At 40.2% G+C, this 17,206-nt stretch overlaps 1 protein-coding gene across 2 annotated transcripts in view; it reads left to right on the top strand.

Annotated features, from left to right (window-relative positions):
* NPAS2 (neuronal PAS domain protein 2) overlaps nt 1-17,206 on the top strand; it is a 201,136-nt gene that overhangs the window by 89,580 nt on the left and 94,350 nt on the right. Inside the window, exon 1 of one of the 2 annotated variants that reach the window (XM_082244363.1) lies at nt 11,019-11,067. The exons of the other annotated variant lie outside the window; for it this stretch is intronic. Within the exon in view, the coding sequence (XP_082100489.1) occupies nt 11,033-11,067 (35 nt within the window). The 5' untranslated portion in view covers nt 11,019-11,032. Of the gene's footprint in view, nt 1-11,018; nt 11,068-17,206 lie in introns of those variants that run through there. 2 annotated transcript variants of the gene reach the window in all.

Below are 17,206 nucleotides of genomic sequence, written 5' to 3' on the forward strand. Positions count from 1 at the left end.
AGTTTGGTTTTGGCCTCATCTGGCCAGACTATATTCTCACAGTATTTCACAGGTTTTCTAAATGTTGTGCAGCAAACTTTAAACGAGCTTCAACATGCTTTTTCTTCAGCAATGGGGTCTTGCATGGTGAGTCTGCAAGAGGCCATGGTGGTTGAATGCATTACTTATTGTTTTCTTTGAAACAATTGTACCTGCTAATTCCAGGTCTTTCTGAAGTTCTCCACAAGTGATCCTTGGCTCTTGGACAACTCTTCTGATAATTTGTTGCACAAACCGAACCAGCTGATATATTAATTTGCACTGACAAGGGGCAGGATTGCTTTCTAATTATTGATCTTTTTCAGCTGATGTCTTGGCTTTCCATGCCTTTGTGCACCCTCCTTTCTTCGTGTGTTCAATACTTTTTCCCTGTGTCATTCCATTTTTATACACATAACCTAATTTCTGAACTCATTTGTTTTGGTTTCTTTGTATGTGTGGATTGCATGGGTTGTTACCGACGTGTGGTGAAAATTTAATGGCACATTTAGAAGTATACAGTATGTACCTAGAAAAATAGTGACTTGTTTAATACTTTTTTTTACCCAATGTATACTGCATATTACAAGGTATTTAATAATAATTAAAAATATATATATTTTTTAATTGACATTCATCTTTTAGCCACAAATGTACTGGTATCATATTGCTATCTAAAGCATTTTTTTATACACTTAACTTTACTTTTGGTTATCTTTTACTACTACACAGACATTAATTGGCCTCGCTGTTCTTCTCTCCTGAGGGCGAGGTTGGGGACGTGCTTGGGGCCGGGGAGTTGGCCAGCGGAGGGTGAGTTCCTGCACCTATTCTCAGAGAAAAAAAGCCCTGGATTTTTCCCAGCTAACCTTTAAACCTGACACTTTGCAAAATCCCTCTACTGTAGTCAGTAAGGTCTAGAATGCAGTTTAACAGTTTTGTAGATATTAATAAATAAATCAATGAATCATGATCATACAGTGACATTTTTCCTTCAGCAATGATCAGCATATACCCGGAGTATCCGTAGATTGTCTTGTACAGTGTGCCAACAGCTTAATAGCCAAGGAGAATAGTAAGTGGGATAGTTGACTCCCTTATCCTGTGCCCCTATAAAGGGAAAAAGATGCAAAGATATCTTAGTTCTGAATCTAGCCTTAGTGTCTGAATGCAATTGTTTAACCAAGTTTATGTATGTACTACCGAATCCCATTCTGTTCATAGTGTCCCAGAGATAATCCCAGCAGACTCTAATCAAACCCTTAATAATGTCCATTGAAATAACCATAATGGGTTGCTAGGTCTTCCCATGCTTTGAAAATGTTGATATACAGTCTCCTGATGTTATCATGGGTACTCTTTTTTGGCATAAAGCCTGAAGGAAGGTGCTAACAGAGGTTTAGTCGATAAGTCAAGCTACAGTAATCTATTTAAATATGGTAGCAGTAATAAGAGCACTTTGCATTTTTACATGGATGATCTTGAATCCCATTTATTGTTTTGTTTAAATTCACGTAATTCTATAAATATGTGCAAGTTTCTTGTGGTGGCTTAATTTTACTCTCATCTAAATGGTGGATAATTGCTAGCCCTGTGAGCCAATGTCTGAAGTACCTGATTAGCATTATTACCCGCACCCCTCCTACAGTCCGAATACATAGATGGTATATAAGAACACATAGTGTGTAGCAAACATTTACCTCTGAAATAGAGGGGGCACCCTCAAAATATGTCAGCATCTGTAGACCTTTGTGGCATCTTCCCAGCCCACCTGGGGGCACGTACAGTGGTTCTGGTGGCTTTGATATTTATGATGAGTCTTTTTTAGTGTCCGTATGTGAGTATAATAGCCTACTTTTATCCTTTGAATGAATGCTGTCTTGGTTAAAGCGCTAGATAGGTGCACCTTCTTTTGTCTTTCTGCATGTAGTGTTTATGGATTATCCCTGTTTGAGGAGGACGGCAAGGCTTAGTGGAAACCTGACATCTGTGGTCCGTGAACTTGAGATATCAGAAGTAGAGAGCGCAAAAAAACCTTCTCCACGCATGGTCAAAGATACAATCCTCAGTCTGAGTTGATTCACACCAATTTAGTCCAGCCTCTAGACAGCATGAGTCTCTTCCTTCATTACCATTAGCAACCACAGCTGCCACTAAGGACTAATTACTTCCTGTTTATCAGTACCCTACTCCCAATAGCTGTACTTCCTCTGCATTTAACCCACTGAAGGCTCCCTCTACAACTCCATTTCCATTGACAACCCCTCAGAAATCTACTACTGGTACCTTTTCTGCTCCACTTTTTATTATTGTCACTTCTCCCCCACCGGCAGCATAATCTGCTTAGAGCCCTGCAATCACTTGCAGGATTACAATGCCTTCTGTTCCAGCCCAATGTGATCCGATGCATGCTGTTCTGGGGATTTTTATATTTGTGCAAAAAAATGAAAAAAATTACACTAGCGCAGAAGTGGTTAAGTATACCATATTTCTTTCTAGGTTTTAGCAAACATTAGTCTTAAATAAAAATATAAAGATTTTAATGGTGATGCAATCTGAATTCTGATGAGTTCACACCTGCTTTAACCACCTAAGCCCCGGACGATTTGGCTGCCCAAAGACCAGGCCCTATTTTGCGATTCGGCACTGCGTGACTTTAAGGGACAATTGCGCGGTCGTGTGACGCTATACCCAAATGAAATTGACGTCCTTTTTTTCCCACAAGCAGAGCTTTCTTTTGGTGGTATTTGATCACCTGTGTGATTTTTACTTTTTGCGCTATAAACAAAAAAAGAGCGACAATTTTGAAGAAATAACAATATTTTTCACATTTTTTATATGAAATTCCCCAAAAAAATGTAAAAATCAAATTTTTTTAACATTTTATGCCAATTTGTTTTCTACTACATATGTTTGGTAAAAAAAATCGCAATAAGCGTATTTTGATTGGTTTGCGCAAAAGTTAACTAAGGGAAAGATTTTTGTCATTTTTATTGTTTTTTTTTAACGAGTAATGGCGGCGATCTGCGATTTTTTTTTTGCGGGACTGCGACATTGCGGCGGACAGATCGGACCCTTGACTGACATTATTGACACTTTTGGGGGTACCAGTGACATTACTACAGTAATCAGTGCTATACATATGCACTGTTACTGTAAAAATGACACTGGCAGGGAAGGGGTTAACTTTATTGGTGATGCAGGGGTTAAGTATGTCCCTAGGGGCGTGCTTCTAACTGTAAAGGGGTGTGGCTAGTGATGTAACCACAGAGACATACGATCCTACATAGGAGGATCATATGATCTCTGCAGTTAGATCAGGGAGAATGACAGGCGGCTTTGTTTACATTAGCTGCCTACCTTTCTCCCTCTGCATCGGGAGATCGCGAGTGAACGGCAGACATCGGGTCCGCCGGTCACACGTGCGGACATGTTAGGGAACGAGCGGGGGTGGGAGCGCGCCTCCAGCGGCGCGCACTCGCCCCCTAGAGGCTCTCAGGCTAGCGACGTAGTACTACGTCACTTTGCCTGTACGGGGCTGACTGCCGCAGTAAATATACTGTGGGCGGTCGGCAAGTGGTTAAAGGAGTTGTAAAGTCAGGAAGGTTTTATATCTTAATGCATTCTATGCGTTAAGATAAAAAGCCTTCTGTGTGTAGCAGCCTCCCCAGCACCCCCTAATACTTACCTGAGCCCCCTCTCTGTCCAACGATGCCCACAAATCTCTCGGTCGTCCTGGGACTCTCCGCCCTGAGTGGCTGAGATACAGCCGTGGCGCCATTGTCATCGCAGTTACCAATCAAAGTCCTTGAGCAAATCAGGAGAGAGAGGGGGCAGGCTGAATGGCATCTCCATATCTGAATGGACACACGAAGCTGCAGCTCGGCTCCAGTGCCCCCATAGCAAGCTGCTTGCTGTGGGGGCACTCGATAGGAGGGAGGAGCCAGGAGCAGGAATGAGGGACCCGAGAAGAGGAGGATCCAGGCTGCTCTGTGCAAAACCAACTGCAGAGGGGAGGTAAGTATAACATGTTTATTATTTTTTTTATTTTTGAAGGAGACTTTACAATCACTTTATTGTCTTTCATTGTACCTCACTCTCTCAATCAACATTCACTATGCTGCTAGCATTAGTAAATAGATAGGAAGGTATATTATAAATATTTGTTTTAAACTTTTTTTTTTTTTTTTACATTTCTTCAGTTACTTCCTGGTTTAAATGCCTAGACAAATAAGGCCAAACATCCCATGAGTCTTCAGGAAAGAAGGGGGGGTTCTCAGCTAAGCACACCCTCCTGCCTGCATGTCCTGAGCTAAGGGCGGATGGATTCCAGGATGTAAATGTTACATGAATCATCTGCCCTTACTCAAGATGGCCACAGACAGAAATGCTCGGGGAGTGTTTTTCAAAGTGATTTCTACGCAAAATAAAGCATGAAGACATGGATGGGGGAATTTTGTTTGGCATATTAGAAAAATTAATTAAATAGCGTTTTTGGTTTGTAGTGCTCAGATACAGTGTAGCTTCCCTTTTAAAGTGGTTGTAAAGGCAAGAGGTGTTTTACCTTAAAGCTACAGGTGCATTTAAAAAAAATAGAATATCATCAAAAAGTTCATTTATTTCAGTAATTCAATTCAAAAACAAAACTCATATATTTTATATAGATGTGTTGCACACAGACTAATATATTTCAAGCATTTCTTTCTTTTATTTTGATAAATATGGCTTACAACTAGCGAAAACCCAAAATTGAGTATCTCAAAAAATGTGAATATTACATAAGACCAAGAAAAAAAAGGGGGGGGGGGGTTTAATACAGAAATATTGGCTTACTGAAAAGCATGCCCATGTACAGTATTGTATGCACTATACCAATACTTGGTCGGGGCTCCTTTTGCATGAGTTACTGCATCAATGGGGCGTGGCATGGAGGCAATCAGTCTATGGCACTGTTGAGGTGTTTTTGAAGCCCAGGTTGCTTTGATAGCGGCATTCAGCACGTCTGCATTGTTGGGTCTGCCGTCTCTCATCCTCCTCTTGACAATACCCCACAGATTCTCTATGGGGTTTTTTTCAGGCGAGTTTGCTGGCCAATCAAGCACAGTGATACCATGATCATTAAACCAGATGTTGGTACTCTTGGCAGCGAGAGCAGGTGCCAAGTCCTGCTGGAAAATGAAAACAGCATCTCCATAAAGCTGGTCAGCAGAGGAAAGCATTAAGTGCCTAGAATTTCCTGGTAGAGGGCTGCGCTGACTTTGGACTTGATAAAACACAGTGGACCAACACCAGCAGATGACATGGCTCCCCAAATCATCATGGATTGTGGAAAAATTTTAATTTCATTTGAAAATCAAGGTCTTCTTACTGGACCTCATGCAACTTGGATTCTGAACCTCCCCACTCTGCCTCCAGACTCTGAGACCTTGATTTCCAAATGAAATGCACATTTTTCTACAGTCCCTGATGATTTGGGGAGCCATGTCATCTGCTGGTGTTGGTCCACTGTGTTTTATCAAGTCCAGAGTCAGCGCAGCCCTCTACCAGGAAATCTAGAGCACTTCATGCTTCCCTCTGCTGACCAGCTTTATGGAGACACTGATTTTATTTTCTAGCAGGACTTGGCACCTGCCCACACTGCCAAAAGTACCAATACCTGGTTTAATGATCATCGTATTACTGTGCTTGATTGGCCAGCAGCTATCAAAGCAACCTGGGCATCCATAACACCTCGAGGAGCAGTGCCACAGGCTGATTGCCTCCATGCCACGCCACATTGATGCAGCAATTCATGCAAAAGAAGCCCTGAACATGTATTGGTATAGATATTGCTATATCGTATATAGACATACATATTTCAGTAAGCCAATATTTCTGTATTAAAAATCCTTTTTTTTTGTCTTATGTAATATTCAAATTTTCTGAGATACTGAATTTTGGGTTTTTTACTAGCTGTAAGTCATAATCATCGAAATTAAAGAAAATAAATGCTTTGAATTATATCACTCTGTGTGTAACGTATCTGTATAAAATAGACGAGTTTCCCTTTTTTGAATTGAATTACTGAAATAACTTTTTGATGATATTCAAATTTATAGAGATGCATCTGTAAACTCTTAGGGGAAAAAACTTTTTTACATGACCTGGTTGCTTTCCTACCTTCACTGAATACGTCAATATCTTCTGGTCCACTTAGTAGTTGCTCTGAAATGTCCTGTTAATTTTTAAATCAAATGGCTTATTCCTTGTGGTTTCCTGTTTGTAAGATTAGTGGCCGCTATGCCTTGTATTCCCCTGGCCACTGGTCTTGTTATGTCTCTGTAGTAGTTCTTTTTACAGCAAGCAGTGATGTTATTTTATGCCTAGTCTGTCCCTGCTTACTGTAGTGGGCGGACTTGGGAGTCCAAGACTCTTGTTCTGTACCGCCCATGGAAGCAGTGGCCTAGGAATGACAGCTCAGAACACTCTGGTTCCCTCTCCCCTTTGCATCTCTTTACAGCCAGTAGTTTCTGCCCCTCCTCCACTCCATTAATGCTGTAAATTAAGAATGCTTTCAGAAATAGTAGTGTTAATAGTTTATTTTTTTATTAATTAACAAAACAGAAAGTAAGTGAACAGAAGATAAATCCAAATTACATCAATTTTTGGTGTAACTACCCTTTACCTTTAAAACAGCATGAATTCTTCTAGGTACACTTGCATGCAGTTTTTGATGGGACTCAGCAGGTGGATTGTTCTTGGATGGTGATGAGATCAGGGCTCTGTGGGGGCCAAACCATCTCTTCCAGGACTCCTTGTTCTTCTTTACGGTGAAGTTAGTCCTTAATGATTTAGGCTGTATGTTGGGGTCATTGTCCTGCTGCAGGATACATTTGGGGCCAATCGCATGACTCCCTGATGGTATGACATGATGGATAAATATCTGTATTAATTTCTCAGCATTGAGGATACCATTGATCCTGACCAAATCTCCAACTCTATTTGAAGCCAAATGCAGCCCCAAATTTGCAAGGAACCTTCTTGTTCACTGTTCCCTGCAGACACTCATTGCACTGTTCTCCAATCCTTCGGCAAAAAACTGCCTGCTGCTAGTGCCATATATTTAAGATTTTGACTCATCAGACCAGAGCACCTGCTGCCCAATTTTCTGAACCCCCAATACCTATGTCTCATTCATAATTGAGTCGCTAGCCTTGTTTCCACATCAGAGGTATGGCTTTTTTTGGCCACAATTCTTCCATGAAGACCACTTCTTGCTAGACTTTTCTGGACAGTAGATGGGTATACCTGGGTCCCACTGGTTTCCCCCAGTTCTGTGCTGATGGCATTGCAGGACATCTTACAATGTCAAAGGGAAGAAAGCATGATGTGTCTTTCATCTACTGTATTAGGCTTCCTTGGTTAACCACTGCGTCTACTGTCCTCAGTGCTGCCCGTTTCCTTGTGCCTTTTTAAAAGCTTTTGAACAGCACATCTTTTAACCCTAGTCTGCTTTGAAATCTTTGCCTGGGAGAGACCTTGCTGATGCAGTATACCTACCATGTGTCTTGTTGCTGTGCTCAGTCTTTCCATGGTGTACGACCTGTGACATGAAACTGTCTTCCACAATCTCACCTTAGTAGCAGGGTTTGTCTGTTCCTTAGGCCCCTTTCACACATACGGTCCGTTCAGTTCATCAGTTCTGTCATGTCAAAATGTATCAGTTTTTCATCCGTTTTTCATCCATTTTTCATCTGTTTTTAATCCGTTTTTCATCAGTTGTCATCCGTTTTTCATCAGTTGTTATCCGTTTTTCATCCGTTTTTCATCAGTTGTCATCCGTTGTCATCTGTTTTTCATCCGTTTTTCATCAGTTGTCATCCGCTTTTCATCAGTTGTTATCCGTTTTTCATCCGTTTTTCATCAGTTGTTATCTGTTTTTCATCCGTTGTCATCTGTTTTTCATCCGTTGTCATCCGTTTTTCATCCGTTGTCATCCGTTTTTATCCGTTGTCATCCGTTTTCATCCGTTGTCATCGTTTTTCATCCGTTGTCATCCGTTTTTCATCCGATCCGTTTTTTTGATGGATGAAAAATAGGGCATTCATACGTTCAAAAAAACGGACATTGAAGGAAGCGGATGAAAACGGATGTTAACTGACTATCATCTGTTGTCATCCGTTTTTACATAGAGATACATTGATGTCCATTTTTCATCCGTCAAAGGATGGATGAAAGACGGACAAATGGACAGCATGTGTGAAAGGGGCCTTACCCAGTTTTAGGCTTCCTACACAGCTTTTTCTGTTTCAGTTAGTGACTATGTTTCAACCTACATGTGAAATTGATAATCATTAGCACCTGTTTGGTATATTTGGTTAACCATACGCCTGACTCTAATCCTACAAAATCCATGACTTTGTGCAAGTGTACAAAGTGTTTACAAGTAAGAGAGGTCCTGGTTGCTGAAAGTGTCGCCTGTACCAAAAGGGGAAGATAGCAACACAAAGTAATAACCATAATTAAATTGTCACTCAAAAAAAAGGGTAAAGAAAAAAAGAAAACCTTTTCACACCCGGAAGTGTTTTGGTGTCTGTCTATGGTGGCACATGCCGGACATGGATCTCCTGGCATCTCATTTCAACAAGAAAGTGCCACGGTTTGTGGCAAGAGAGCGGGATTCTCTGGGGTATGCAACAGACACTCTGGTGGCACCATGGAGCCAATATTATCTAATTTCTTTATCTCCTTCTTTTCAGCTTATCCCTTGTCTGCTGCATGGGATATAGACCGAAGGGGTTCTGGTCATTCTGGTGGCTCAAGTACGCCTCGTCGACCCTGGTATGCCCATTGCCATCACTGTGTGCCTGTTAGCGGACGATCCCAGGCGGTCGCTTCCGAGGGTAGATCTTCTATCTCAAGGGTCGCTCTTCCACCCTGTTTACTGTCATTGGCTTGTCGTCTTGGTTATTGGAAGCTAGATTCTGGGAAACAGGGTTTGTCGGGCTACCATAAGGGGTCAGGTCTCTGCCCTTGTGATCCTGTTTAAACGCCCCTTGGCCACACACAAATACTTTACTAATTAGACAAAAATTGTCCTTTCTGTTATCGCACGAGGAAAAATGTTGTGCTTGTCCCTTCAGATATTTTTGCGTGAACTGTCGTGATCGGCTCTCAAAAGCTGTGTACTAATGATCAGATTCTCGTATGATCGAAAGGGGTATTTTTTGTCATATTTTTTAATTATGTGTACAAGGCATAAAGGGAACTAGCAGTTCAGTGTTCACCTTACTTTACCATTGTGGGCCTAATAGCCCATATTGAAATCTTTACACTTCAAAACTGTTTTTGTTTTATTCATATTGTTGTTTGTGTATAGTGAAATCAAATACTGCGCTATGTTAGAACGTAATCAAAAAACAGCTGTAACATACCATGTGATATATAAACATAGCATATGAAATTAAATAAAAAATGTTGTGCTGATATCATTCTATAGTCAGAAATAGTGACCTATCGCATGATTAAATTGAAGGAAATAAAGAAAAAAAGAAAAGTCCACAATGATTCAATTGATCCAATCCAAACGCGTTTACAGTGAAAGGTCACAAGTGCAACACAAATTCTATCAGTATAACGTGCTGTGTCTAGACCTCCACCCAGTGATCAAACACAAGGCTTACCAGACAGAATTGACCGCCCACTACAGATAGGTCAATTTATGCATGTGGTATGATGATATCCTCTAATTCTCAATGTTAGCAGACCATCCTGGCCAGTTTTACAGTATGCCCTAATAATGGTTCCTCCACAATCAGTATGTTTGGGATAAAAGAGAGACCCCTCATATGGCACTTTTCCACTGCAAGTACCGGCTCGGCTCCACTCGGCACTGCTTGGCCCTGCTTGGCTCAGTTTGCTTTTCCACTGCGTGGTACGAGTCGGCACCTTTCAGCACTGTATAGGCTCTACTCGGCTCGGTTTGCTTTTCCACTAAAGTAGTAAGGGGGTGGGATTACAACGATTCTCTGACCAATCAGTGGCTAGTAGTGACAAACAATCCAGGCTGCATGCAAAGCATTGTGGGATATGGTATAGGTACGGCCCGCTTGGAACCCCAACCGAGGTGGTACTGTTTAAGCGAGCCATACCATGTAGTGGAAAAGCGCCGCTGTACCAAACTGAACAAAACCATTCTAACACATACCATGCGGTACCATGCAGTGGAAAAGCGCCAAACCAATCCGTTCCATGCAGTGGAAAAGCGCCAATAGTGTATCTCTATATAATGCCCAAACTGACCTATCTGTAGTAGATGGTCAATTCTGTCTGGTAAGCCTTGTGTTTGATCACTGGGTGGAGGTTTGGACACCGCACGTTACACTGATAGAATTTGTGTTGCACTTGTGACCTTTCACTGTGCACACGCCTGGATTTGATCATTGTGGACTTTTCTTTTTTTTTCTTCTATTTGATCATGTGATAGGTGGTCAACTTTTCTGATTATAGAGTGATATTAGCGCAACATTTTATACAGAATATTATTTGTAAATCACTTAACCGTTTTGTTTAACGCAACCTCTAACAGTAAACATAGAATTTGCTGAAAAATGTAGAATATAGGTGGGACATTGAAGTTAACTGTGACAAGCATGTGTGCACCTTGGTGAAAATTTCTTATGCATCAGCCCCTCCCTTGAGGTCATGTTGGGCATGTTGATATAGTTGACAAAGTAAACTCATGTAATATCGACCCCCTACCCTAGCCCTTATATAGCAGAAAAACTTACATTTATAAAAATATCCACATATATGTTGGCTTATATAAAATATGACTGCTAGCAAACTACTGCAACTACATCATCACTGTGCAACAATGTTATTAAACTGACCTAGTTTTGCTGAGAGCAGGCTAATCCAGTTTAGTATGCCAAAAGAGGACGGGCACACTAGGAAAATTTCTGATGTATGAAACTGAAATTATTCAGTGATGTGCCATACAGCGCTCGCGTCTCTGAAGTGAAGAGTCTAAAAAATGGTGGCTTTCTTCTTCTGGTCAGGACAACAGAGGTTTGTGACATTATTGGCAATTATTTAGTCTTAGCAGTAACAAATGTCAACCATTTACAGGCACACCTGTGTACAGAACTCAATATTTGTTAATACTGTTTAAATGTCATAGCAACACTTTCCAAATCTAACACATTTAGAAGCCAACTTGCACAAAATGAATTTCACACACACACACACAAAAAGTTGGTTGTACAACAATTTTTTTTTAGAAATCTGCAATACTTTATTCTACACTGAGCAACATGAACATTTATAGATAGATAGATAGATAGATAGATAGATAGATAGATAGATAGATAGATAGATAGATAGATAGATAGATAGATAGATAGATAGATAGATAGATAGATAGATAGATAGATAGATAGATAGATAGATAGATAGATAGATAGATAGATAGATTTATTTATATATATACTGAGCGACATGTACATTTATTTATGTGTATATATACAGTATCTCTCAAAAGTGAGTGCACCCCTTGCATTCTTGTAAATATTTTATTATATCTTTTCTTGTGACAACACTGAAGAAATTACACTTTGCTACAATGTAAAATGGTGAACAGCTTGTATAATAGTGTAAATTTGCTGTCCCCTCAAAATAACTCAACACACAGCCATTAAGGTCTAAACCGCTGGCAACAAGTACACCCCTAAGTGAAAATGTCCAAATTAGGCCCAATTAGCCATTTTCCCTCCCCGGTGTCATGTGACTCGTTAGTGTTACAATCTCAGGTGTGAATGGGGAGCAGGTGTGTTAAATATGGTGTTATCCCTCTCACTTTTTCATACTAGTCATTGGAATTTCAACATGGCACCTCATGGTAAAAAAAAAATTGTTGCTCTACATAAAGATGACCTAGGCTATAAGAAGATTGCCAAGACCCTGAAACTGAGCTGTAGCACAGAGGCCAAGACCATACAGCGGTTTATCAGGACAGGTTCCACTCAGAACAGGCCTCGCCATGGTCTACCAAAGAAGTTGAGTGCACAAGCTCAGCGTCATATTCAGAGGTTGTCTTTGGGAAATAGACTTATGAGTGCTGCCAGAATTGCTGCAGAGGTTAAAGGGGTGGGGGACCAGCTTGTCAGTGCTCAGACCATACACCGCACACTGCATCAAATTGGTCTGCATGGCTGTCGTCCCAGAAGAAAGCTTCTTCTTAAGATGATGCACAAGAAGGCCTGCAAACAGTTTGCTGAAGACAAGCAGGCTGAGGACATGGAATATTGGGACCATGTCCTGTGGTCTGATGAGACAAAGATTAACCTTTTTTGGTTCAGATGGTGTCAAGCGTGTGTGGCGGCAACCAGGTGAGGAGTACAAAAACAAGTGTGTCTTTCCTACAGTCAAGCATGGTGGTGGGAGTGTCGTGGTCTGGGGCTGCATGAGTGCTGCCTACACTGGGAGCTACAGTTCATTGAGGGAACCATATATGTCAGCATGTACTGTGACATACTGAAGCAGAGCATGATCCCCTCCCTTCGGAGACTGGGCTGCAGGGCAATATTCCAACATGATAACGACCCAAAACACACCTTCAAGACGACCACTGCCTTGCTAAAGAAGCTGAGGGTAAAGGTGATGGACTGGCCAAGCATGTCTCCAGACCTAAACCCTAAGGAGTATCTGTGGAGCACCCTTAAACGGAAGGTGGAGGAGCTCAAGGTCTCTAACTTCCCCCTGATCTGTGATATCGTCATGGAGGAGTGGAAGAGGAATCTAGTGGCAACCTGTGAAGCTCTGGTGAACTCCATGTCCAAAAGGGTTAAAGCAGTGCTGGAAAATAATGGTGGCCACTCAAAATATTGACACTTTGGGCCCAATTTGGACATTTTGACTTAGGGGTGTACTCACTTTTGTTGCCAGCGGTTTAGGTTTAAAAATAACCGCCAGTATGCCTGCTTTCTATGAATAAGCCAGATTACTGGTGTCTCACCACCTTGTGACTTGGATTGTGTCCGCTGCGTCATTTCCAGGTCACCGTGCGGGTCTGGCGGTTACATATTTAGTCTGGTTAAAAAAACACAAAAGTCCATCTAGTTTAACCAATAAAGTAACACAAGTATGCTGACCTTTGAAGTGATGTGGGAAGCATTGAATATTTTTTCTCAATTTCCATGCAGTGTGCTAAGCATTATGTAATGTTGATATGATGCTCCAGAATCCAAGTCAGTGTATCATAAAATAAGGGAGAACTCCAGGATTTTTTTAACAATGAGGTAAAAACTTCAATGTGGTGTATGCCATCTCCTTGATCACTTCCCTTTCTTGACTATTTACTAGTTCATTTCGCTATACTTTTATTGCTTCAACAGAAGAGCTGCGGCTGTTTTACACAAAAGCAGTACTATCTGCCCATTCTGTGATAGGTAGATTCGTTTACATGCAAACTTTTGGTGATGTTACCTACATGGAAGAGCCTATAGGCCTATAAGAAGGAGGAATCTTTATTGTCTCTTTGTTTCCCAATGAGATCTTTTCATTTTCTAAACCCTTGTAGAAAATTACACCTGGAATGTTAATGGTTGTTTTATAGTTTGATTTCCTTCTTACTTATTATTAATATAGTTCAGTATGTTTTGTATTTGATTATGTTTCTAGTTATTTTAGACCCCATTCAGACTAGTGCGAGTTGTCAGGCGACTTGTCAGCCTGACAAGTCGCACTCGGTCGCTCGCCATTGATTAGCACAGGACCCGTTCTAATAGAAGCGACACAAGTCGCTCCGACTTAGAAAAAGGGTCCTGTTCTACTTTGGGGCGACCTGGGAGCGACTTGCATTGACTTCCATTATGTGAAGTCCCTGCAGGTCGCCCCTCGAAGTCGGATCGCGCCAGTCTGAATGGGCTGTTACTGTGGTATTTTTTAAGTTAAAAACAAACAAACAACCATACCCAGTGCCGGGACAAGGGGTGGGCAGGAGGGACGGCTGCCCTGGGCGCTATGGTATTATGTGAGGCTCGGGGGCCCCACAAGGAGATTGAAGGTAGGGGATATGTGTTGGGAGGGGACATTTTTTCTCATGCTTAACAAAGCAATGTTTTACTAATATGAGTGAGTGCTCCATCCGAGTCCCTTACCAACGTCATTTCTGGATGTTGGGAACCAATAATCCAGTGTTATAAATGTGTGCATGGTGTACTATCTACTCATTGTGAAATGATCATTAGTCCACTTTCATCACACATGAGATCACAATCTCACCACAATCTCATACTCTCATATGTCTCAATACTATAATCCATACTCAGTTTGTTAAAAGTGTTATTATAAAGTTCTAACTCTATACATTTCTTATGCTATGTATGTGTAACTGTTTTATAAAAATTTTCAATAAAAACACTTTGAAAGTTATAGAGATTAGCTAAACATGACTAAAAAAAAAAAAAAAATACATAAATGTGTGCGTGGTGGACAGTTTTCTTTTGCGGATGTCACTGCTGAGACTCCTCTTGTAAATCCTGAAAGGACATTGCTCCTGGACAGCTAATAGGAAGTTCCTATGTCATGCAAGCAATGTTTTAGATTTTTTTTGTCTATGCCAGGGATTAGTTAGAGGGGGCGAGGAATTGGCTAGAGTGTTAGCGCCTGTTCACTATTTTTTTCCAGTGTAAACCTCAGTCAAAAATATCTGCAAGTTCAGTAATTGCAGTTAAATTGCATCCTCAAAAGCACACTAAAGTTCTGTAGCATTTTAAAAGTACACTATAGAATACCCTGCGGCAACCCTGATGCAGCCTGAATGTATTACAATGTATGCAAACTTAAAATCAATTTTTCAGTATGTTTGGCATCATGCTACAATGCATACAGTTTTTATAAGCAAATCGTTTTTGTAAATCTGTTGCATAGTTTCTTACCTGGGGATCCTGTCATTAATAGCACTTCCTGTTGCAGGTAAAAATGCTAAGACACTGGCGCACAGTTAGCAACATCATTGACAGCCTTCTGTGCAAGCTCCTTCAGTTGGGTATAAGTAACAGACCTGATAGGCAGCTCAAGAGTGGATGCTTCTAATTGCAAGGAATTGGCTTAGTGTTATCATTCTGCAACAGGAAGTGATGTTAATGGCAGGATCGCTGAATAGGAAACTTTGCGACAAAACTTTTTTCACCAAAAATAGTTTTCTTATGGAACAGCGTAATGTCACAAATACTGTAAAATAGGTTTTGGGTTTATCTACACCTTATAGACAACTATCGGCGCAATTCAGATGTGCATTACTTAGTGTAACAAAGGCAAAAGAAAATATGTTTCCAAATTAGCCTAGAGGTTCTAAAAATGCTAGGCTGCCATGCCTGTCCAATTGCTCTTTCTAAATCACTGACCAGAAGTTTTGACTTTTCTCTGACTTCTTCATTTGCTACATGCTTGATTCAGATGAAAGGTAAAGGTATGGAAGGCAGACAATCCGTTCCCTACCAGGAGCATTCTTACAGAAAGTATAACATATTGCTAAAACCTTTTTATAGCACACCAATAGCCAGAATAAAATCGCTACTCTCACATACTGCAAAGAACACAGTGGAACTGGTTTCCTAGATTTCGCACTCTTATCATAGAATAGTTTTACTGTTCTGGACTGGTTCCCCAAGGAAGCCAAAAAAAAGTGTGTCAAAAAATATATTTTTGCCCTCTTCCCTCCATTCCAAATCCCTTTTTTGGTCTGATATTTTGAATACATGTGAAACCATTCTGATGGTAGCTACACTGTGTTCCTGTTTTAGATTTCCTAAAAGCTTTTGTCTAACTACAATTTTAGGCTCCCTAACCCCTCTTCTAGATAACCCTCAATTTCCTTATGGCTTTCCTGCTCCCAGAATCAGCATTTGGAACAGAGTGTTAACTAAAACATATTCTTACCTCAAATTTCATAGTAACTTCGGAGGAGCTTCAATCCTTTCTGCTCTGGTAAGAGCAGCGTTTAGTTCTTACATAGACAAGAAATGGGGAATTTCCAACCCCGATAATAAACAATCTCCTTATATCAATTACTCCCGATTTACAAACAACACACTTTGACTTCATTCCAACTTTGTTGGGAAAAAGGCATTGGAATACCTCACATTAGCAAAAAAAAAGCATTCACACTTATCCACATCCTGTAATTGCATAAAACTGCAATAATAAAATACTCACCAGATAGTATTATTACTCCTCCAAATCTCTATATAATTTTTCTTTCACCTGTTGACTTTGCTTCCTAAAAAAACACTTATATTAACACGTGGTGGGGATGGCCTTTAATTGCAACATTCTGAAATATTCTGAACAATTCTAGAAATTTACAATGAATGCCACCTCACCGATACTCCACAGCTAGATTTACTTTCTATGCCTTCCAAAGTTTGCAAAAAGATTAGCCCTTAGGCTTCTTTCCCATACCAGCTAAACAGGTAAATCCAAAGCATTGGAAATCTCAAGCAGTCCCCATCTTGGGTTAAAGCCCTTAATTACATTTTGCCAGTGAAAAAATTGGTGGCATATGATAATGATAGAAAAGAGAACATACAATCCATATTGGCAACTTGAATTATATACAAAGATTCTTCCAAACTGTGAGCCCACTTCTAAAAATGACTTTCCTTCCCCTCACCCACCCCCCTCCAATTTTTTGGTCTTTCCCCTCCTATTTTCCTATTTTACTTTAAACAGATTTCTCTTTTCTTCCTTCTTGACATTTTCCTTTTTTTTGTAAGAATGGCAGAATAATACATTGAACACACTTAATTTAGTTATTTTTGATATGTTTATTCTCTACATGTCCACCATATATCAGAATGTATATTATTTATATATATATATATATATATATATATATATATATATATATATATATATATATATATATATATATATATATAATGTATATATACTTTAAATAACAATTATTTTAACAGACTGTTAGGAATTGTCTCATATCCAATGTATTGTGGCATTGTAATGTTTGCACAATTGCCATCTTTTTTTTTAGAAAAACCTGATTTGAAAGAAAATAGACAGTATTCTGAAAAGATATAAAGGAAGATACACAACTGGCATTTACAGGGATATCAGCAAAGGCAGCCTACATTCTTCCATCAGCATGGGTTCTTTTAAGCCCATTTGAACTTTCAGTTTAAATGAGCTA

Source organism: Pelophylax lessonae, assembly GCF_965119305.1.
Source record: "Pelophylax lessonae genome assembly, chromosome: 2".
NCBI lineage: Eukaryota > Metazoa > Chordata > Amphibia > Anura > Ranidae > Pelophylax > Pelophylax lessonae.